The sequence below is a fragment of the Brienomyrus brachyistius genome, chromosome 22 (assembly GCF_023856365.1).
Source record: "Brienomyrus brachyistius isolate T26 chromosome 22, BBRACH_0.4, whole genome shotgun sequence".
Lineage (NCBI taxonomy): Eukaryota > Metazoa > Chordata > Actinopteri > Osteoglossiformes > Mormyridae > Brienomyrus > Brienomyrus brachyistius.
Genome location: NC_064554.1, coordinates 10,555,804 through 10,580,549, shown reverse-complemented (window position 1 = coordinate 10,580,549; position 24,746 = coordinate 10,555,804). Strand labels below are relative to the sequence as shown.

The window sequence follows — 24,746 nt, the reverse complement described above, 5'->3', positions numbered from 1 at the left end:
TGTTCGATGTTTCTGTAATGCTAACTAATGCTGAGTTAGAGACGTGGAACCAAGGGCATCAGAAGAATTTTGAATTTGGGGGGGGCGGGGGGGGGAGGGGGGGTGCACACTGGCGTAAAACTAATATATTATGTTAAATGTAGGGGGGTCCAAACGAATAATTATGAAATGTGAGGGGGACACGACCCCCTCAGATTCAATGGCGGCGACGCCCATGCATGGAACACTTGATCCAATCACAAGCTCAATACTGTCCCCCTCAAAGCGATTGACAGGAGGCACCATTATTATGACAAGTGTCATTATGAAGTAAATAGCTGGGTCAGAAATGCATTAATGTGAAAAGTTAAACGTTATTGTGAAATGTAATTCGAATTATTTAAGCAATCATATACAATAATGTCATTATTATTTAAAAACAAAATTAATTATTAATCAATTATTGAAACATTTTTTTATTTATAGATATATTTATTAATTATATGGCTTTCCATATGTATGGAAATGATAAAAAAAAAATATATATATACATATGTATGTGTGTGTGTGTGTATGTATATATGTATGTGCCTCATACAGACATTGCGTTTTTCAGCTATATTTCAGATAAACATACATGATGGCTTGCTGCAGACGTGTCAGCCCAGTGTGCATGGCATGGTGAGACAGCACGGTCCACGCTGTTTTACATATCTGCCCTGTCCATGTATAGGGTTCCGGCTGTAGAGAAAAATATACATGAACCAAGTAGGCTTTCATTAATTTTGTTCTTTAATCACAGATCGGTAATGACTTAGTTTACCTGAACTTTAGTGTGTTCATATTCCAAAATTTGACTCAAGATCTTCTCATGGATAGCCAGGGTAGACTCCGTCGTACTCAAAGTGGTATCTCTCTGGAGAAATGTAAAGTCACAAAGCTACTCGTTGGTCCTGAGTGATGACCTGCAGCTGGGTTACGTTCGGGTCACGGTTAGGCTGCCGAGAGTCGTGGTTACCTGGCTGGCGAAGAGCTTCAGGATCAAATGACATTCTCCCTGCACCTTGGAGGAGCTGGACCGGGGCTCCAGCTTAAACCACCTATCAAAGCCCTCCACCGGAATGTCCTGGATCAGAAGCAGACAGGGTAAGTGACCCATCATCAGCTAGTTACTCCGGTAGGCGCTTTAAGGTTTTCTCACGCTAATGGGGATGTTCAGGCATCCCAGGAAGTCGTCTGCGTTTTCCTCCGATGCAGATCCTGCGGCGCCGTTGGCTCGGACGGACTTGGCGATCTGCTTGAAATATCTGTCAAAAGCAAGAAAATCAAGTGCTTGAGAAATCGATGCACTCATATTGCCTCAATAGAACAAGAGAAAAATAATCCAACAAAGGCTTCTGCTGCAGAAGTCTGTTTCTGCTGGTTTTTCCCAAGCCGCCTACAGTAGTTTTGTTTAAGCCTGTGTCACTGTGTCTTTAGAATGGCTCATGAATACCTTCCCATGCCCTTGAGTCCGCTGACTTCATTGAGTTTTCTGCAGGCCTCGGCTACAGACACATCGTCATCGTGATCCCTGTGAAAGGCAGCCCCCCCCCCCCCCCCCCGTCAGAGGGCTCTGGAACGTGCCTTGATCCAATATCAGGTGCATTCCTGACTTTATTGTCAAACTTAAATTAAATTAAATTACTTTGTGAGAAAAATAAAAACCTTGTTTTTTTGCAAAGGGCACATTAGTCATGTGAAAGGGAAGCCGTTAGTTATAAAAAGTTGAATTAAACAGGCGTTAAGCCCGTCTGATATGGATAAACAATTAGTTACTTTAAAAGCTTAGGCAAAAATGTGTCAAAATACACATATGTGTCATCTCACCATATATCGAGATGCAGCATGTCACTGTAAATGTCATCAATTTCACTGTAAAAAAGACAAAGATAAAGGCCGGATGTGAGAGGGATTCAACTGAAAGCCACCAAAAACCTGCATAAAATCATTCGGCATAATAATGTGTAGCTGAAATGCGAGACCAACCGTAAGACTAACAATTTAACACTTAAAATCCGTTACGTTAGCCAGGAAAGAATCTCAGTTAACGTTTTCCACTGCAACAGGTTACATTCTCAATAAAACTGATTTGGATAGTTGAGTGATTTATGGCTTGGTGGATTTAATATCTATAAGCGTGACATTGGACATTTTTACATTTATTTAGCTGCTTCTTTTATCCAAAGTGAGGTAACTAGCACATTACAAACGGCTGTTGTGGGGTCGACTAGGCGTACGTGTGGCTAAGGCTGAGCTGCCAGTGAACGCCCAGGGGCAGGGTAAGCAGCATCGGAGCGAGAGCTACACGGCAACATCGAACGAAGAAAGCACCTAGTAAGACTATTTAAAATAGCGGAAAGTGTAAGACAGCTCATTCAGGGAACATAAAATGGCTTCAGCTAAGAAAGGTGTAACACATAAAATGACAAGAATGGCACCTACAAGACAAAATGTTCATTCCAAACGGGGTTGAGGGTTTCTGGTTTGACCTCTGTGACCTGGATGCTCCGGGCTGCCAGCACTTCCCGGACACTGGGTCGTTTCTCCACCTTCTCCTTCTTCTTACGGAAGCTGAATTTCCTCTCCTTCCTCTCCTCAGTTTCCCTGGGGCTCTGGCCCAACAGAATCCCCAGCATGCAGTAGGGGTCACTGTAACCTGCCATTTAAAGATTTAACCATCTCATTACGCCCAGCGCCTCAAAATAAGAGACAAACAAATTAAACAACAACACTGTCATCACACTTGCATCACAGTTATATTCCTCGGCACGGAGGGTCAGTTCGCTTCTTTCATTCCTTCATAGATTTTAGTCCAATGCTTCCCCTTAATTTCATATTCTGAGTGTTCAGTTAGGCAAAAAAGAACAAGTCAAAGTTTATTCATATGCTCATATTAAATATTCATTAACAACAAGTCCCATAGAGGACGTGTTGTGCTTGTTAAACCAGACAAATTGAAATGTCAGTCATCTGTCAGCATAGAAACAGTCGAGAGGGATGAGCGAGGTCACTGTGATTCAGTCCCTTCCTGTCCTGGCCTTATTATTTATTGTTATTATTATTATTAACAACAAAGGATGCGGGGAATCCTAGGTGGATCATCATGCTTACATTTCCACACTCTGATACAGTATCCATGCATTGAACATTATAATTGCTTTTCTTTCAACTGAAATGAAGAAGATGGCTAAAAATATCTCACCGTTAGCATCTTTAGCAAGCAGATTTTTTCCTTTCATAACAGACAACCGTAAGGCGAAATTTGCCCTCTGTGGAGAGAAACAAGCAGAACAGACCTGAACCTTCACTATAATCAAATTGACGCCTTTAAACCACGGAGCAGGCGCAGTGTGAATAAGGGCCACGTCGCCACCCAGTAAATGCTTTTTAGCGAGTGATGCAGTGCAAGTGCTTTTGTGTGCAGTGAAATCAGACTTGCTGTGCTTGTGAAGGTTAACGACATTGTGTGGAACATTTAAATGGCACAATATTTCCGTGTATCGAGAAGCTTTTCAGAGCAGCTGTTGGAGGGGAGTGTGTTTTCTTTCAGACTGACATTTGGAACACAGAGAGGTTCCTTGTCACTACATAAAAGACAAGGAGCTGTGAAAAATGTGCCCTGCAAAGATTTCTCTCCTAGTGTGGATAAAGACTAATCCAATGTTATCGATAACTGTTTGCCCAAAATAAGAGCTGCTTTCATTGTCCTTCTGACTGAATGAACATTTTAACTGATGCCAGAATGCTTTTGACTTAAAACAGCCCCATTAGATTAAACTACAAATAATGACTTCTAAATCTACAGGTCGGCACCATTATGCTGTTTGCTGAGATTCTATGTATGTCTTTCTTGTTGAAATTGGTTTTAACGTAACAAATGTGGGAGAGGAAATGTGATCGGACTGAAGTCTTACCTTGGCTTCTCTGACCCTCTGTAGAATGATATCGTGCTCCTCTGCTCCCATATCAAACGCCTGAAAGACGAGCAGAAAGTCAGCGACGGCCTTGACGCGCTCGTCAGAAAGGGAGCTGTGAGCCGCTGGCTCTCGTGGCAGCGATAAACGGCAAAGCCTGCATCTGCTACTCATCGGCCATATGGCGGAGATTCTGTCCTCGGCCATGGAAGTAGAATGTGGCTAAACGCCACCGATGAACACAAGCTGAACTTCAAAGGCTGCCCAGCCCTGGATTTAATCTATAATTTACTCCTAGAGCAATGCCTCTAATCACACCTGCCTCAGAGTGAGGCCAGATCTCTGCCTCTCATCGCCACTTTGTTGAGGCGGAAGATCAAGCTCGCAGGCTGAAACTGATCACAATGAGCACTCGATTTGTGTCGTGATTAGAGAACGCTTAATATTTTATTGGGGCTTTGCTGAGAACAGGATGTTTTGTGTCTAGGTTCTTATGTTTAAATTATAATGAAAGATCTCTCACTGTGGTAGGACAGAAGGGGACAAAGCTAAGATGTATACCCGCTGCAGATAGCTGAAAATCTCTTCTTCGTTGGTAACATGGTCTGGAGAGGGCATACCGACCCTGTTCACAACAGTGTACGCAACTTCTTCATATAAAAGGTCCAGCTGCAAAACAAAAGGTAGAACCTCAAGTGACAGACACACCTGAAGATCTACATGCATGCACATCCACACGCATACATGTCTGCACACATCTATGTATGTTAACATGCACGTTTGACATTATAGCGCAAAATTGCCATCTGATCAAATATTTTGTCTATTTTACTTCCTAACTCAAATGATGACAAAGCATTGTTTTGTTTTGTATTCCCTCGTTTCGTTTGGCCTGAACAAATCCCCTATTTCCTCCAGCTGTGCTCACCTCCCTCCTGTTTGCTCGATCCGGAACACAGGCTGGCTGCACAGTCTCTGCAGGGGGAGGTGTTCCACTCTCTCCTTTGCCCTGTAATAGATGGGAACCTTCGCACTAAGCTAACCATCAGGCAGTTTTACTCATGGGCCTTACTGTCCTAACTTTTTAGAAGCAAATCAACCCAACTCCTAACCCATGAGAGAAAACAGATTTAGCAACAGATACTGTAAAAAACATTGTAAATAAATAAACCACCACCACATGTAACATATTAAGATAAAATACTATTCCATTACTGAAATGTCAGAAGACACAGGACAGTCACTGAGAAAGATCTATGCAGACATTAACATCCTCTTCTTGTCACTGCAAAATCCCTGTAGTTTCCGTACAGCCAGACTAGCATATGTGGTGTTCACAGGCACACGAACGGGCCGTGTGTCTAATTCCCAAGTCGTCTATGGAGGTCTTGGATTACCCAGGTCTGACAGGCACGCTGCATGTTCTCTTGCTTCTGGATAATGTTCTTCATGCGCTCAAAAAATTCTCCATTGCCTTCAGCAACCCTGAAACAAAATAAAAAGTGGGTAGTTTATTTCACCATCATGCTTGCTAAGTATTGCAGTATTGAACAACATATAGATGGAATCATTGAGGCAGATCATCAATGACATTTTCAAGTTAATACGGACGTTTGGAAACCTTTTAAATCAATGGTAAGCTCGCATGACCGGAAGTGGGTGTGGCCTATCTTGGGTAAGATAGACACATGACATGCTCATACTGATTTGTTCCTTCTGTCCCTCGTTGTCTGTCATTATTCTTTCCTGTCCTGTGCATGTGTTTCTCCAGTTACCCTAGACCAGACCTTCCTTGAGCCTGGCTCTCTCCTTATAAAGGCGTGGTTGTCTTTGCTGACCAAAGCCCTCCATTCTCCTTTGATCACCCATGTGACATGTGACACCATTCATTGAACCAATCAGATTTTCCCAGACATTTCTATATGGCATTAAACCCATGAATACAATAGCATATCTATGACATGCCAGTATAAAACATCATGGACTAGGATTGCATGCTCTGTTGTAAAAAGGTGTCAGTGCAAGTATTACAGTATTGGTTCACTGAAAGGATTGCACCTGGTCGAGGAAAAAGCAAATGAGGCACAGTCTTTATGTGTGGATGTCTAGACTGATGTCGGAAATGGAAGAGTCTCACAAATTTTCGTCAATGAGAAAAGTGATTAGGGAGCCACAGATTGCGTGGGTGGCATCATTTAAACCCATAAGCACTGTAATTTAGATTATTATCCACTCACACACCCAGTTTTAGCACTGGTTCCACTGGGAGATTCTTGCTGTATATCCCATTATGAAGCAATGGGATATTTTTACTTCTGAATTAAACTTGTTTAGTCAGGTTTGATTAGTTGTGCAGAGTGGACTTAAAGTCTCCATCGTAAATCTTCATTTGTTTGAAAACTACTTAAATATCACTATAGGGAACATGATGTATTTGAAATAATAGAGATAATTGGCTGTTACATTTATTCTAGGGAAAAGTTATCATTGCTCTATATCGATGTGTAAAACCTCTTTCTGTTACCAAGTAATAAGAGCAATTGAGAGCGCATTTGGTTATTGTTCTGCCACAGATACATAGACATTCTGCCAAGGAATAAAACTGCAAATAAAAGATATTCAAAGTGATCAGATCAGTGTTGTTTGGTAAAGTGGTCCAACCTACGCAAACATGACATGCCACGTGCATGTCGTGTCCTCTGTGTGTGGGGTCTGCATGTCTTCTGTGTGTGGGGCCTGCATGTCCTCTGTCTGTGGGACCTGCATGTCCTCTGTGTGTGGGACCTGCATGTCCTCTGTCTGTGGGACCTGCATGTCCTCTGTGTGTGGGGTCTGCATATCCTCTGTGTGTGGGGCCTGCATGTGCTCTGTGTGTGGGGTCTGCATATGCTCTGTGTGTGGGGTCTGCATATCCTCTGTGTGTGGGGTCTGCATGTCCTCTGTGTGTAGGACCTGCATGTCCTCTGTGTGTGGGGCCTGCATGTGCTCTGTGTGTGGGGTCTGCATGTCCTCTGTGTGTGGGACCTGCATGTCCTCTGTGTGTGGGGCCTGCATGTGCTCTGTGTGTGGGGTCTGCATATGCTCTGTGTGTGGGGTCTGCATATCCTCTGTGTGTGGGGTCTGCATGTCCTCTGTGTGTAGGACCTGCATGTCCTCTGTGTGTGGGGCCTGCATGTCCTCTGTGTGTGGGACCTGCATGTCCTCTGTGTGTGGGGTCTGCATGTCCTCTGTGTGTGGGGCCTGCATGTCCTCTGTGTGTGGGACCTGCATGTCCTCTGTGTGTGGGGTCTGCATGTCCTCTGTGTGTGGGGCCTGCATGTCCTCTGTGTGTGGGACCTGCATGTGCTCTGTGTGTGGGGTCTGCATGTCCTCTGTGTGTGGGGCCTGCATGTCCTCTGTGTGTGGGACCTGCATGTCCTCTGTGTGTGGGGTCTGCATGTCCTCTGTGTGTGGGGCCTGCATGTCCTCTGTGTGTGGGACCTGCATGTCCTCTGTGTGTGGGACCTGCATGTCCTCTGTGTGTGGGACTTGCATGTCCTCTGTGTGTGGGACCTGCATGTCCTCTGTGTGTGGGGCCTGCATGTCCTCTGTGTGTGGGATCTGCATATCCTCTGTGTGTGGGGTCTGCATGTCTTCTGTGTGTGGGGCCTGCATGTCCTCTGTGTGTGGGGCCTGCATGTCCTGGACCACTGGACCAATTTTGGTAGATACTGACCACTGCATGCTGGGAACACTGCCGTTTTGGAGATGCTGCGACGCAGTCATCTAGCCATTACGTCGCTCAGATCCTTACGCTGACATCCAACACATCAACTTCAACATCTGACTGTTGACTTGCCTGATATATAATGGCACCCTTGACAGGTGCCATTGAATTGAGATAATCAATGCTATTCACTTCACCTGTCAGTGGCTTTAATGTTATGGCTGATTGCCATATGTCTACTTTAAAGGATTGCAGAGAGAACATAGAGGTGCACATTTAGGATATTCAATTAGCCGGTCATTTCAGTAAAATTCATATATTTGTGTTTTATAAGCACTGTGATTTATGGACAGGTGCCACTTGAAAGTAAACACTGGGCTTTTGGAAACAATAAACAATGATATTTAATTTAACTATTGTTACCAGATGACAATTTTTTTATTGTAAGAAGCCTAGAGAAGGATGATGCTCACAAACAGAAGAGTAGCATAAAGCTGGAAGGCCAGTTTAACTGTGTCACCTCGGTAACTGATGAACACAATATGTATCCCATGCCTGAATCCTGACAGAAGCCCATTTCTGAACAGGTCGTATTAAAACCAGCGAAATGTTCCTTAACATGCAGTGCGACTCCACCTCATTCCGCAGATACCTACGTCCAGGTGATACAAAATGGGGAGATGCTTAGTCTGAGGGGGTCTCACGATGATTTTTCTCAGACTGCTCGATTCCCCTGGTCGCCATGGTGATGGATTTTGCCGGGGTATCGCAGACCTTTGGAGATTTCCCTGAGGCAAGGCTGAGTGCTGGAAACAGGCTGGACATTAAGGCTGAAGCCAGGGGCGATCTGATCACCCCTTCAGTTCGTGTCATGCGCCATGTCAATTTCCTGAGGGTCTCAGGGGAGGCGTCCACACCCCGCGGCAGCCATCCACACGTTCATACAACGTTGCTGAAATATTCATATTTACATTTGGAGATTCAAAAGAAGATTTGAATTTGTTCAAAAGAATATTTACATATCTTTGAAGCTGATTTAAAGAGAACAAAAAAGTCTAATAAAACAGGAAATTACTTAATGTTATTCATTAGACGCAATGCACCCTTCGGCGTGTGGTTTGAGTAATGCACCAACGAGGCCCAGGTGGTGCACTAACTGTGGAAATTCGACTTCTTTCCAAACTCTCATTTCCTGTAGAATTTGCTGGGAGATCATCCAAGCTCATACACTACAGGTTAGATGCAATGAAGGAATACTGACAGTTAGAACCACAGAGAGCTATGCAGAAGAACGAAATGAGCCTACGGACTGCAATGGACCTGGGAAGAGTAACAGTGCAGCTGAGACGACTGAGAAAACTCCACAACAGAGGCTCATATAAAACGATCTACTGCAATTTAAGATGTAAGCTACTAAGCTCATAAAAATTATTCTGGTGGTCCGGGAATTTGGGAGCATTACATTCCGTAAATGCCAGTCTCAGCTATTCCCCAGTGCATGAGTGTTCAAAAATAGCATTTTAATGGACTTTCATGATTTATTTAATATTTGCCACTGAGGACTGGATATATGAATTTAACACAAAAGAAAAAAATATGCTTTATTGGAATTTGTACTAGAGACTTAATTTAGTTTAAAAAATAACCAATCATTATGGGAAATGTACTAATATGCATAATGCATTAAGGAAAAAAAACAAAAAACTTTGTACAAAGGTACATTGAAGCTGTAGCTCTTATTTACTGCACTGTTAAAGAGAGAGACATGCTTCAGCGTTTGTTAAGAATGACCTCATGCCTTACGGCTGCATTCTTGACCAAAAACATGCGCAGCCCATCACATACGCAGACCTGACCATGCACACATGCACCGCCGTCAGCTCTCCCGTACACGCATGCCTGCAAACAAAGATCACACACAGCTTGTGCAGTAACCCCTTTCTGTGTTGCTAGGAAACAGTCCCCCCACTCTCTGCCTCTTATTGCCATTCTAATTTTATTTATTTTTTTAACTTGGACTCATTTCAGCTGGCAAGCCTGTCAAGTCAAAACAAATGTGCACACATACTGTCACAAGTTTACACATTCAGTTTATACTCCATAAACCCTCGGAATTCTCAACGGTGAGTCAGACAAACCATCTTATATAGCATGAAACAGAACCAAATACTTCTGTATTCAACAAAGCAATATGTATACAAAAGGAAGCTCACACTGCTACAATCCTAACACTTTTGTCTAATAATTTAATACCTTTAATAAAATCTGAAACGAAAGTTAATATAAAATTGTTCTGTCATTTGTTTTTGCACATCATAAAAAAAAATGCTTGTCCATCCATCCATCCATCCATTTTCCAAACCGCTTATCCTACTGGGTCGTGGGGGGTCCGGAGCCTATCCCGCAAGCAATGGGCACGAGGCAGGGAACAACCCAGGATGGGGGGCCAGCCCATCGCAGGGCACACTCACACACCAGTCACTCACACACACATGGGTAATTTAGCAACTCCAATTAGCCTCAGCATGTTTTTTTTGGACTGTGGGGGGAAACCGGAGTACCCGGAGGAAACCCCACGACGACATGGGGAGAACATGCAAACTCCACACACATGTGACCCAGGCGGAGACTCGAACCCGGGTTCCAGAGGTGTGAGGCAACAGTGCTAACCACTGCACCACCATGCCGCCCCAAAATGCTTATTTAAAGACATTAATATTGTAATTTTGCGATAGGCCATGACAAAGGGTCCTAGTGTATAACATTCGTAGAAAACCAAAAATATCTTGATGCATTTCGGGAAAGAGCAATGACTCTAACTTCCTTTGAGGATTTGTTGTGGCGCAATGACAGGCTGTGTTAATGCGCTGGACTGTCTGCTCCATATCCCCGGCTTAGAAGATCTTCCGTGATGCTCCGCCGCGGACCTGGAACCCATCTTAGCTGCCTTATTTATTAACAACATGTCACTAGAGACAGGAGAAACATTAGTGTTCCTTGCTATTAATGAAGATCACAACCAACTTCTACGAGCTCCCTGTCAGCTTCACAGCAGCACTGGATGCAGGGAAAGACAAGGCTGAGATATTTACATCTGCCCCATGTTTTCTGATACAGCAAATGTGAAACGAGCTCATCCATCGAGCACAGTGGCCATAGCAAAGGTGGTTTATTATCCCGAGGAAAAAATTGGTAAATTATAATATTTTTAACATCTGTATTCTGTTTGATAAGTTTTGAAACTGCCATGCAATTTGTTCTTCAACAATATATAAGCAGTTGTTTTAATGTGCAAATTTAATACTGTGAACCAGAGTAAAATCCAACTGTGCAGAGAACAAATTGTGCTCAATTTAAGCTGATGCTTCATTTAGACAAACAGTGTGTTGCCATTAAATTTAAATTGTTTCAATTTAAGAAAATATATATAACCAAAAACATGAACGTTCTAAGGTTGCTATAGAAACCTTGGAGATTACTTTTTGCTTAAGTTGTTGTGAAAACAAAATATCAAACATAATAAATAAAAAAAAATAATATTCAAAAAATTTTTGCTATTTGCAGCATGTATTTAAATATATGAATTTTGACTTGAATCATCAACTAATCTTTGCTATTTCTAAAGATTCTACTTTCCTAAGGTTACCGTAATGGCCCAGTGAACAGTACTTCAGGGCCCAGTGGTACCACAATGGCCCAGTGATACCGTAATGGCCCAGTGAATAGTACTTCAGGGCCCAGTGGTACCACAATGGCTCAGTGGTACCGTAATGGCCCAGTGAATAGTACTTCAGGGCCCAGTGGTACCACGTTGGCTCAGTGAACAGTACTTCAGGGCCCAGTGGTACCACAATGGCTCAGTGGACAGTACTTCAGGACCCAGTGGTACCATGTTGGCTCAGTGAACAGTACTTCAGGGCCCAGTGGTACCACAATGGCTCAGTGGACAGTACTTCAGGGGCCAGTGGTCCCACGTTGGCTCAGTGAACAGTACTTCAGGGCCCAGTGGTACCACAATGGCTCAGTGGACAGTACTTCAGGGCCCTGTGGTACCACGTTGGCTCAGTGGACAGTACTTCAGGGCCCAGTGGTACCACAAAGGCTCAGTGGACAGTACTTCAGGGCCCAGTGGTACCACGTTGGCTCAGTGGACAGTACTTCAGGGCCCAGTGGTACCACGTTGGCTCAGTGGACAGTACTTCAGGGCCCAGTGGTACCACAAAGGCTCAGTGGATAGTACTTCAGGGCCCAGTGGTACCACAAAGGCTCAGTGGACAGTACTTCAGGGCCCAGTGGTACCACGTTGGCTCAGTGGACAGTACTTCAGGGCCCAGTGATACCACAAAGGCTCAGTGGACAGTACTTCAGGGCCCAGTGGTACCACAAAGGCTTAGTGGACAGTACTTCAGGGCCCAGTGGTACCACAAAGGCTCAGTGGACAGTACTTCAGGGCCCAGTGGTACTACGTTGGCTCAGTGAACAGTACTTCAGGACCCAGTGGTACCACATTGGCTCAGTGGACAGTACTTCAGGGCCCAGTTCATCGCACGTTACAAACTTACACAGATGAAAAGACAATAGCATAACACTCATTTTGCTACATAACAATATAAGTCTTCTTCTGGGGTCTTCGTGAATCTATAATATTCACAGAATATTACCAAAAACAAAATGCTGCGTGACTTTCAAAAAAGCTTAAAATGAATTAAGGCATTCTGCAGTATCTCCGTGGCTTACTGGCTTTGTTTATGTATAGTATGTATGAATTGACTGCTGTCACACACAGAAAATTTGACCCAGCTGCCTCTCATCTACTTACCCTTCTGTAACTACAGTGCTTACGCCTTGCGAACAAAACAAAGCACCATCATGGGTACTTATCTTCATAATGAGTGTATAATTCTGTTTATTTTTGCCATTACAAAGAGACAAACATGTCTGGTCTGGGAACATTTATGTCAGGGGAGAGGGTCTTCATGTGTGAAATTCACAGTGCATCCCTTAGTACACGAATGCCGAGTGGCCAACATAAAGCTACAATCTACCACAATGGGTCCAGAAGAAGGGACTGTCTCACTATCAGAGCACTGAGACCAGCAGGTGTAAGCAGAACCTCTCATGCACTGGAATCTGACAGCATGTGAATGTCGTTCAGGTTCCAGCACAAGGGCAGCAGCTCCTAACCGCTTCACTTCACATACTGCTGAGAATCTTTAGGTTCCGCTCAGTGTAACGATGTCAATGTCTCACCGACCCCTTTGTGATACAGGAAGAGAGAATTTCAGGGCAGAAGATTGCACTTGCTCTTAATAATGTTGGTAAAGACTGCGTAACATATTACTTTAGTTCCAAAGTGGATGGATGGATGTATGGACAGACTTCTAAAAAGCTCAAAAAATGACTACTGATATAATAGTCACCTTTCCATCTTTGATAACTAAACTAACATAAAGAACAGTGACAAACAGAATTTTGTTGGCCATAGATGTTACTGAGAAAAATTACATGATACCACCATGATAATCATGTTTTTTTTTTGTTTCACTCATTTCTCAGTTCATGGCTGTGTGTCTGTGATTATATATATATATATATATATATATATATACACACGTGGACAAAATTGTTGGTACCCTTCAGTCAATGAAAGAAAAACTCACAATGGTCACAGAAATAACTTTAATCTGACAAAAGTAATAATAAATAAAAATTCTATGAAATTTAACTAATAAAAGTCAGACATTGATTTTTAACCATGCTTCAACAGAATTAATAAAAAAAAAAAAACTCATGAAACAGGCCTGGACAAAAATGATGGTACCCCTAGAAAAGACTGAAAATAATGTGACCAAAGGGACATGTTAATCCAAGGTATGTCCACTAATTAGCATCACAGGTGTCTACAATCTTGTAATCAGTCAGTGGACCTATATATAGTGCTCCAGGTAGTCACTGTGTTGTTTGGTGACATGGTATGTACCACACTCAACATGGACTAGAGGAAGCGAAGGAAAGAGTTGTCTCAGGAGATTAGAAAGAAAATTATAGACAAGCATGTCAAAGGTAAAGGCTATAAGACCATCTCGAAGCAGCTTGATGTTCCTGTGACTACAGTTGCACATATTATTCAGAAATTTAAGATCCATGGGACTGTAGCCAACCTCCCTGGACGTGGCCGCAGGAGGAAAATTGATGACAAATCAAAGAGACGGATAATACGAATGGTAACAAAAGAGCCCAGAAAAACTTCTAAAGAGATCCAAGGTGAACTTCAAGCTCAAGGAACATCAGTGTCAGATCGCACCATCCGTCGTTGTTTGAGCCAAAGTGGACTTCATGGGAGACGACCAAGGAAGACACCATTGTTGAAAACAAGTCATAAAAAAGCCAGACTGGAATTTGCCAAACTACATGTGGACAAGCCACAAAGATTCTGGGAGAATGTCCTATGGACAGATGAGACAAAAATTGAACTTTTTGCCAAGGCACATCAGCTCTATGTTCACAGACGGAAAAATGAAGCATATCAAGAAAAGAACACTGTCCCTTCTGTGAAACATGGAGGAGGCTCTGTTATGTTCTGGGGCTGCTTTGCTGCATCTGGCACAGGGTGTCTTGAATCTGTGCAGGGTACAATGAAATCTCAAGACTATCAAGGGATTCTAGAGAGAAATGTGCTGGCCAGTGTCAGAAAGCTTGGTCTCAGTCGCAGGTCATGGGTCTTGCAACAGGACAATGACCCAAAACACACAGCTAAAAACACCCAAGAATGGCTACGAGGAAAACATTGGACTATTCTAAAGTGGCCTTCTATGAGCCCTGACCTCAATCCTATTGAGCATCTTTGGAAAGAGCTGAAACATGCCGTCTGAAAAAGGCACCCTTCAAACCTGAGACAACTGGAGCAGTTTGCTCATGAGGAGTGGGCCAAAATACCTGCTGAGAAGTGCAGAAGTCTCATTGACAGTTACAGGAATCGTTTGATTGCAGTGATTGCCTCAAAAGGTTGTGCAACAAAATATTAAGTTAGGGGTACCATCATTTTTGTCCAGGCCTGTTTCATGAGTTTTTTTTTTTTATTAATTCTGTTGAAGCATGGTTAAAAATCAATGTCTGACTTTTATTAGTTAAATTTCATAGAATTTTTATTTATTATTACTTTTGTCAGATTAAAGTTATTTCTGTGACCATTGTGAGTTTTTCTTTCATTGACTGAAGGGTACCAACAATTTTGTCCACGTGTGTATATATATAAATCCATCCATCCATCCATATTCCAAACCGCTTATCCTACTGGTTCGCGGGGGGTCCAGAGCCTATCCCAGAAGCAATGGGCACGAGGCAGGGAACAACCCGGGTGGGGGCATCACATTATATGTATATATATATATATATATATATATATATATATATTTCTGAATTGCAGCCTGACTCTTCCCTGCTTCTCTTTGATGAAGGGCTTCTTCCTTGCTTTATGGGTCTTCAGTCCTGCTTCTTGGAGCCTGATACAAACTGTCCTAGCAGTGCACTTCACAGCTGCATTTAATGTTTCCCATTCATTCACTTGAGGTCTTCCTCTGATCCATGAGAAACTCCTGAATAAGTTAACGGTCATCGCTGGAAAGCCGCTTCCTCCCTCTGCATGGCTGGTTTCTGCTCCTTCCCAGTGTCTCCTGCTTCACTTTGTTCTTCTGTTCTGCTGTCTTACAGACTTTGAACGTGGAAGCAGCCTGCTGCTCAGCACAGCCTGCTGCTCAGCAGAACGACGATTAAACCAGCAGAGTGGTCTTGTAATTCTTTCCAGAGCTGAACTTGATCTGCCAGCATCTGCACTCATTCTGGGCCTCTTTTCCTCAGTTAGGATCAAAATCTGTAGACTAGCTTGAAGTTTATACAAGACTTTGCAACATGTTATTAATGATTAGTCTGAAAATGCATAGAATAAATTGCTATGTTTTAATTAATAATAATAATTATTATTGCTATGAATTAATTTAATTATAGCAGTAATAAAAAAAGCTATTTCATATGACATATAGAAGGAATTTTTCCATCCTCCTGTGAATAACTTAAATGACAGCCCATGTAAATAATTAGCCAGCCACAATAATCATGATAAAATGCATTGCCATATGTATGAACATGTGACCACAGGTCATTCAGCATTCCACGGCTGTCCATACGAGATATAACTATTTAAATAATACTGTCCATGCCAAGTTTCTAAAAGTAATGAAGCGTAAAATGTAATTCACTGTCCTTTCTCCGCAGAACACTGTCCTGGCATCGTTCCTAAATCCTTTTAAAATCAGAGAATGTGACCGACCAACAGTACAATGATATTTTATTTCCAAATTTACCACAATAAACTGAACACTGTGTACAGCAAGAGCAGATAGAAGAAAATAAAAAGGGTAATTGATTGTGCATGAGCAGTAGGAATTTTACTATAATGCCAAATGTTGGCATGAGAACTAGTTTGGAAGCGTTCAGTTTTTTCATTCCTGTAGTAAAGTTTGGTTCATTCACACCCCGGTAAATACGACAAACACAGCCAGGTCTTGAGCAGAGCGTCAGTGTGCTGTGGATAGAACAGCTCGAAGCACCAGTACAAACTCACCCGTGTACTGGGACGTCTGGGAGAGGCGCGGCCAGGGGGCTGCTGGGCTGGGCTGCTGGCTCTCTCCTCCCCCGCAGTGACTGGCTTCTCTGCACCTGCCGCATCACACTGCTCTTGAGTTCCAGCAGCGTCGACATGTTCATTGGCTATCTGTGACAGGGGGGAGGCACAGGGCCTGAAGCATCCAATCACGTCACAGAATACAGGCAGAATCTACAGGTAGAAAGCAGCTTGACCAGAGAAAATTTGCCTTTCCAGATACAATATGATTGCAAGATCAAATATATCGACAAAACATGCAGTTGTGATTGTATATGTTTCTCAATGTCTACAACTGAAACCACACACTGTCCAGCATAAAGTGGACTCTTTGGAACAGGCAATTGTCAGTAACTGCTTCTCCTATACAGTGGAACAGGGCACTATACACCCATCACAGGACACACCACCCATCACAGGACACACCACCCATCACAGGGCACACCACCCATCACAGGACACACCACCCATCACAGGGCACACCACCACTCACAGGGCACGCTCACACAGGTACACCACCCATCACAGGGCATGCTCACACAGGTACACCACCCATCACAGGGCACGCTCACACAGGTACACCACCTATCACAGGGCACACCACCCATCACAGGGCACACCACCTATCACAGGGCACACCACCACTCACAGGGCACGCTCACACAGGTACACCACCCATCACAGGGCATGCTCACACAGGTACACCACCCATCACAGGGCACGCTCACACAGGTACACCACCTATCACAGGGCACACCACCCATCACAGGGCACACCACCTATCACAGGGCACGCTCACACAGGCACAGCTATGGGCAATTTTGCGACTTCCACACACAGAGCCATCATAGAGACTCAGACCCATGTCCCAGAGTTGTGAGGCAACAAGGCTAACCACTGCACTACTGTATCACTGCACCATTGCACTACCTGACCGCCCCTTCGGGAACAACCAGCTAAGTATTAAATTGCTTCAAAACTGCAGAGTACCATGTTAGACCTGTCAGTACAGTTACCAAGTCGTCCACCAAACAAGATCTATGGAAGCCACATAGAGTATCTATGATTTTTCACTATTGCTGCAAAAAAAACTTTCATCATTTCATGCACATTAAATAATGTTTTTTTATTCCTTTTTGCCACATTTCTCTGTATTCTCTTGTAGATTGATTTTAAATTGAATTCTGACCGAATTCTTGCGAGCATGCATCGGTAGCGTCTGGCACTGTGATTGTACATGATCTAAGTTACTTGTCCAACTTGTAGGAGACTTTGGACGCATGCTGAGGCAGCGGTGAGCGTTACTGATGAGAGGAGAATGGAGAAGCCACTCCGAGAAACTACTAATAAAGGAAAGAATGACACAAAAATTGAGGAGAGTTGATGCATGATAAATTATATATGGACAGAACAGAGGTACTAATACCACAGGTCCCGAACTGCCAAAATATAAGATGTGACAAGAAGGGAAAATTTAAAAATCATTTAAAAAATAGGTGTTTTGCTGAAGGCAGACTGGAGGTGCAGTCGCCGCCACAGCCCTACCTATGCAGAGTCTGCATGTTCCCCCCAACACAGCCCTACCTATGCGGAGTGTGCATGTTCCCCCCAACACAGCCCTACCTATGCGGAGTCTGCATGTTCTCCCCGACACAGCCCTACCTATGCGGAGTCTGCATGTTCCCCCCAACACAGCCCTACCTAAGCGGAGTGTGCATGGTCCTCCCGACACAGCCCTACCTATGCGGAGTCTGCATGTTCCCCCCAACACAGCCCTACCTATGCGGAGTCTGCATGTTCCCCCCAACACAGCCCTACCTATGCGGAGTCTGCATGTTCCCCCCGACACAGCCCTACCTATGCGGAGTCTGCATGTTCCCCCCAACACAGCCCTACCTAAGCGGAGTGTGCATGGTCCTCCCGACACAGCCCTACCTATGCGGAGTCTGCATGTTCCCCCCGACACAGCCCTACCTATGCGGAGTCTGCATGTTCCCCCCGACACAGCCCTACCTATGCGGAGTCTGCATGTTCCCCCCAACACAGCCCTACCTATGCAGAGTCTGCATGTTCCCCCCAACACAGCCCTACCTATGCGGAGTCTGCATGTCCCCCCCCGCCACAGCCCTACCTATGCAGAGTCTGCATGTTCCCCCCGACACAGCCCTACCTATGCGGAGTCTGCATGTTCCCCCCCGACACAGCCCTACCTATGCGGAGTGTGCATGTTCCCCCCGACACAGCCCTACCTATGCGGAGTGTGCATGTTCCCCCCGACACAGCCCTACCTATGCGGAGTCTGCATGTTCCCCCCGACACAGCCCTACCTATGCGGAGTGTGCATGTCCCCCCTGACACAGCCCTACCTATGTGGAGTGTGTATGTTCCCCCCGACACAGCCCTACCTATGCAGAGCGTGCATGTTCCCCCCCGACACAGCCCTACCTATGCGGAGTGCGCTTGTCCCCCCTGACACAGCCCTACCTATGTGGAGTCTGCATGTTCCCCCCGACACAGCCCTACCTATGCGGCGTCTGCATGTTCCCCCCGACACAGCCCTACCTATGCGGAGTCTGCATGTTCCCCCCGACACAGCCCTACCTATGCGGAGTGTGCATGTTCCCCCCGACACAGCCCAACCTATGCAGAGCGTGCATGTTCCCCCCGATGCAGCCTGTTGCTCCACCAGAGATGTGAATTTGTCTGTGAATAGTGTGTGGGCCCTGTGATGGGTTGGCATCTTATCCCGGGTTTTTCTCTGCCTTGCTCCTGTAGCTTCCAAGACAGGGTATGAAAGATGCATGGATGGTTGGATGGATGGTGTTCTGGGTGGATGGAAGGTAGATTTGAAATTAGTGATTTGGCACGATCCCCACAACCATGTCACAATCAGGGACTGGTTGGCTTCCACCTCAGGGGGCACCTCAGTTATGAACAGTTGGTTAAGAGTTGGTAACTGATCATGATCATGATATGTGGATCACTTGATTTTAATCCCAATCCTTCACCGTAAATGTGAGCCTTGCTTTATGTTTATTGGAATTTTATGTCCTCCTCTAGAGGGGTGAGTGGACATAAACCCCACCAGAAAACTGCACCTACATCAAAACTGTTAGAGCCACAGGAGCTCTTCACCATGGGAATGAGGAGACTGAGCCTGTAAGATTCCTCTGCGGTAATCGTACGTGCCCACATGCGTGAAGGACCCTCAGATCACATGACTCTTTGCGATGCTCAGTGGAATGACTTCTGTGATCTTTGGAGTGCCCCAAAGCCTCTTCATGAACAGAAAGAAACGTGATAAAAATCTGAGTAACTGTCTCTAAAATAAAGATGACTTTCACTAATCTGACCGCAACCAAGCCCAGATGCTTTGGGACGAATCCATGTTCACTGTATGGAATGGATGTAGCGGCTTGGCACCACAGTCAGCTCCGTTTTCCGTGTGTCTGATTATTCATTAACACATTGACATGGCACATCAGCAGCCGCACAGGGGAGCACAGTGAGGAAGCTGCCTGGGTTTGGGTTCTGCGGAGGTACTAATGACATCCAGTCTCAGTGGGGCAGTGTTTCTGGGAGTCGACCGGAACTTGTTCACTTTTTTCTCCGCATAATTCAATGCGCTGCACCAGTGGAGAGGATGTACAGTGACTGTGCGGAGGACCTCAGCAAGCTGCCACGCACTGGGGATGCTGTTAAGAGCCTGTATCTCACCGAAAGGGCAGCTACTGTTTCCCCTGAGAGCCAATAAGCTCCCATCTCTGGGCGAACTCTGAAGTGGCGACACCTGGTGGAGAAAAAAATCGACCTGCACACCAGGAACCCTGGTACTAGCAACAGGCTCCCATAGCACAGGTGCTCCGGAGCACCAGCAGGCGCAGCTAAGCCCTAACTGTGTGTCTGCATAGGGAACAATGTTTCTGTCAAATACCCAAACCCCCACATGACTTTGGAAGCTCAGCAGCCTGAACCTCCCCTCTGGTCGGAAGGTGGGTCTCTATGGTAACGGTTGGTGGAGAAGAACAGTAAACCCAGGTACGCAATACTCCAGTACTCTGAGAGGCTGCGTGAGGAACAAGCAGGGTGGCTCATTACATCCATCTCAGTGGGCTGGTCTGGTCTGGTCGTCCTTCTAGGGTTCGGAACAATTTCCTCTGACACTTTTACTCTCCTTTCTATCTATAAGGTTTACGGCACATATGATACAGAACTAAAGTTATCTGTTAGTATGTTATATAGGCACAGAATATTAAGTAAAACATTAATCTTAGTCTTTCTGTGATAGTTCAATGATTCATGAGAACCTTCATCTGTAACAAAAGCGAGATTCTTCTCTTGATGGTTGCTGCTTTAAGGAGACCCTCTTATAGACTCCTTGTCTGCCCTAAAACGTGCCTTATAATAGTCAACGAAGAAGTTCTAATGACTCCTGCTGTTCTATATATTCTGCATGATTCAACCAGTAAGTGTGTGAAATCAGACGCTGTCGCGGTGGAACGACCATGGAGGGAATGTCACTGACCGTAGCTGCTAATCGCGGGAATCACCATTTACCCATCTGCTGCGAAAGTGGGAAATACGATTGTAAAACCAAAGAAACGAATATGTTTAACAATAACCTGAAGTGACATTTCATGCAGTATATGCCAGGGAAATGCGTGGCTGTTGGCCAAGCAGCACCCTTTAAAGCAGCGGTCATCGATCCCGTATAGCAGAAAGGAAAACAGAGTGAATCCAGTCAGCGAGTTACACAGTAGCCTCCGTACCATTAGAACATATAATCTTATAGGAAATGCGCTTCTCCACAGATTATTCCTTTTATAGAGGCGGTGAAATAGTTCTCAGTCTAATGAGGATTTGAGAGCCCAGCTTTAAGGCGTAGGTGAAATTAATTTGTTAGATTGTTGTTTTTGTAATTTTTTTAAGCTTAGAAATCACATCCACCAGAGCAGGCAAGCGCTTATTAGGAATCACAATCTTCATAACAAAGGTGCAAGGCATCGAATAATTCCAGTCATAAAAAAATCTTCTTAATTATAATCCTTGTTACATATTATGGTGAGCCTAAGAGGTAGAAGGAAGATGCTTTGAATTTTAACAATTCAACAGTTCAGTCTTCCAGTAATTGTGACCTTCTAATCAGCCAGTCACTTCAGCATGTTCCAGCAGCAGATATTCACAGAAACCATGTCACCAACACGTCCTCACAGAAATACATCCACTGAAGGGGTTTTGCTTTTTTCCCCAATGATGAGCTATTGTGCGGAAGTGACAATATCTAGAAGCCAATTTGAAAATCAAGCAAGAGGTCTTTCTATCGACAAGCGCATAAAAACATGCGTTTCTGCACAGCTTGTTCCATTTGGAAATCTAAGGGTCTCAGCCTTGTGGAAGCTTTTCAGCATGGCAGACTGTAAGCCAGAATTTGCATGCTATGCAGTTCAGAGCAAAATCTACACAGTGCCCTGGAAAAAGGTTGCATTTCAAATGGTCAAAGGTACTGAGAGAACAATATGGATTTACATGAGAGCTTGGCCCTACCAGCACACAGCAAAAGTGCTGATCGGGACAGGCAATCACCCAGACAAAAATACACAAAAGCTTTTAAAAATATCAGAAGAGAGTCTGGGTAATAATTTTTTAGGTACATATCTGACTGCTGTGCTTCCACCTGTGCAACCAGCTACATAATAATAATAATAATAATAATAATAATAATAATAATAATAATAATAATAATAATAATAATAATAATGTAAAGGAATACAGAGACACTATATTACCACTTTGCTGTTTCATTTTCCCATAAAAATCCCCTTCAGACATCTTTATATTCCAGAGACAATATCAGCAGCACAAGAGTGATCTGTTATAAAAGAGAGGATTGAATTTTTATGTCACATTCAACATTCTGCCATTCTTCCTTGCTTTTTGGTTGATATATGTCTCTAGTATTTGAATTTAAGTTTGCGTATAACGCAACGTCAAGTTGTTTTGCTACTGCTGTTTAAGGGAGAAAGTCCATCACCTGTCCTATTGGTCCTAGTGAATTAGGCATGAAGTCCATACTGTACTTACATCAGAGTTTAATGACAAACAAATTATGGATTATGAAATGATCTGAGGGGGCGGCATGGTGGTGCAGTGGTTAGCACTGCTGCCTCACACCTCTGGGACCCGGGTTCGAGTCTCCGCCTGGGTCACATGTGTGTGGAGTTTGCATGTTCTCCCCATGTCATCGTGGGGTTTCCTCTGGGTACTCCGGTTTCCCCCCACAGTCCAAAAACATGCTGAGGCTAATTGGAGTTGCTAAATTGCCCATAGGTGTGCGTGTGAGAGTGAATGGTGCGTGAGTGTGCCCTGCGATGGGCTGGCCCCCCATGCTGGGTTGTTCCCTGCCTCGTGCCCATTGCTTCTGGGATTGGCTCCGGATCCCCCCGTGACCCAGTAGGATAAGCGGTTCGGAAAATGGATGGATGGATGGAAATGATCGGAGAAACCACCAATGGAGAATCTGAGTAATCATGTTCTGCCTTTTCTTAACATGGCACTTGTTCTCCTGCATCTGATACTCACTGACCAAGAGATTCAGTTCAAGATGTTTCAATGGTCCATGAAGATACCAAGGAGGTAACGTGACACTTCCATAAAAAAAATCCAACAGTCTATTAGGTTACAGGGTGTTTCTGAGGAGTGATGTTCTTGGAAGAGCTTGTCGAAAGATTTGATAATTCCTTACTAGCTTTCTCTTGAATATTGTTTATTTGGCAAACATATGCCTGGCCCTGGGTATAGAATATTTGAACAATGCTTTATCATAGCCTGGGAACAGAAAACCAAGGTTACTTGGCTAAATATGTGAAAGCAATAATCCTGGTTATTGTTCACAAACCTCATTAGACTGTCACACAAAAAGGAATCACCACATCGTACCATTCGATACGTTCCCCTAATTCCCTAGAGACCTAGTTAAAAATCCAAAAGTGCATGCAACCCAGAACAGGAAAAACAGTCAAATAAAGCGAGCTCTCACTGTTAATAATTTAGGTCACTGAATATGACTCAGTGAAGAACCGAAAATCAAACATTTTCTTTAACCTATCTCAGAAAGTCTTTTTTTCTAAAGTTGCTCTGCATCACACTTAACAAGAAAGTTCAATTACGCTAGTAATCAGCGAGGCGAGTGAGTTTGTGTGATCTTTCTTTAATATGTTGCCAAGTTAAATTACTCACATAATTAAGATATTTTCCATATTTATAGAAAACACTTTAAACAAGTCTCCAGAGTGCTAGCAGTGGAATCTCAATGTGGATTATGCTCACAGTGAGTATGCATGACATGTCAGCTGAAAATTAGCAACCTATACATAGATCTTAGGTATCATTCTCTCTCGTTTTAAGAACTACTAACGGATTCTTAAAGATTTGCTTTTAAAATAAAACGCTATATAGAAACTGATTATTTCATTTCAAACTTGACTCAAACACTTTATCAAGCACAAAGTTTTAAACTTGGCTTTAAACAGGCACAGCTTTAAAGTAAGATTCGAAATAAAATTTACATGCCATCTGTGATGTAGAGAGGAAAATACACAATCAGGAATTTGAGTGTTCTAGTGAATTATGAAGAGAGAACATGAATTTCAGGTTCAGAACATATGACTGTTGGGTCAAAGGATCAGTTATTACTTAAGAGGTTATACTAGTCAATGAGACTATGAAGACGTTAAAAAGTATCTGTGTGTCATTGTGGGGTTTCCTCACAGTCCAGGAACATGCTGAGATGAACGGGAGCTGCCGGATGGTCTGTGTGTCCTGTGAGGATCTGTTTCCTGGTCCTGGATCAGACCCTTGGCTCACGCTCATACCTTCTTGGTTCAGCTCCCCAAACAGCAAGTAGATATGGAAAATGGATTGATGATTCAATTACGTAAAAGTGAGATGACTGTGAAAACATAAATCTCAAGGGCAAAGATTTAGTTATGGACAGTAATGACCAACACTGTGTGTGGTTAGGGGGTGGGGGTTCGGGGCTGATTGGGTCCCTACCAACACTGTGGGGGTACAATGTGTGTTTAGGGGGTGGGGGTCCGGGGCTGATTGGGTCCCTACCAACACTGTGGGAGTACAGTGTGTGTTTAGGGGGTAGGAGTCCGGGGCTGATTTGGAACCTACCAACATTGAAACCAAACCTGCACCTTTAATAAGTCTAGACACTCTTTTGTAGGTGGCATGTTTAAACAGATGTATTGATGTGTGGACGTAGTGCAACTGCAATTGTGTCTGTGCAGCAGTTAAATAAAGAAGAGAGAAAATCAAGTTTGCAACATTTGTTTCACCTTTTAATACATGCAATGAAAGGCTGCAGTTTTGGTTGAACAGATTCCATGCAATAATGAAGAGCCCTATTACATCCTCCTCAGGTATGAGGTGTGCGTGAGCT

At 44.0% G+C, this 24,746-nt stretch overlaps 1 protein-coding gene across 1 annotated transcript in view; it reads right to left on the bottom strand.

Annotated features, from left to right (window-relative positions):
• The window catches only part of baiap3 (BAI1 associated protein 3), a 43,821-nt gene that overhangs the window by 14,946 nt on the left and 4,129 nt on the right, over positions 1-24,746 (bottom strand). The window contains exons 2-14 of the mRNA XM_048990980.1: positions 16,262-16,411; positions 5,333-5,420; positions 4,864-4,944; positions 4,497-4,604; positions 3,936-3,995; positions 3,224-3,290; positions 2,464-2,677; positions 1,849-1,893; positions 1,475-1,552; positions 1,181-1,286; positions 998-1,105; positions 803-895; positions 617-720 (exon numbers count right to left, since the gene is read on the bottom strand). Of these exons, the coding sequence (XP_048846937.1) occupies positions 617-720; positions 803-895; positions 998-1,105; positions 1,181-1,286; positions 1,475-1,552; positions 1,849-1,893; positions 2,464-2,677; positions 3,224-3,290; positions 3,936-3,995; positions 4,497-4,604; positions 4,864-4,944; positions 5,333-5,420; positions 16,262-16,404 (1,295 nt within the window). The 5' untranslated portion in view covers positions 16,405-16,411. The remainder of the gene's footprint in view (positions 1-616; positions 721-802; positions 896-997; positions 1,106-1,180; positions 1,287-1,474; positions 1,553-1,848; positions 1,894-2,463; positions 2,678-3,223; positions 3,291-3,935; positions 3,996-4,496; positions 4,605-4,863; positions 4,945-5,332; positions 5,421-16,261; positions 16,412-24,746) is intronic.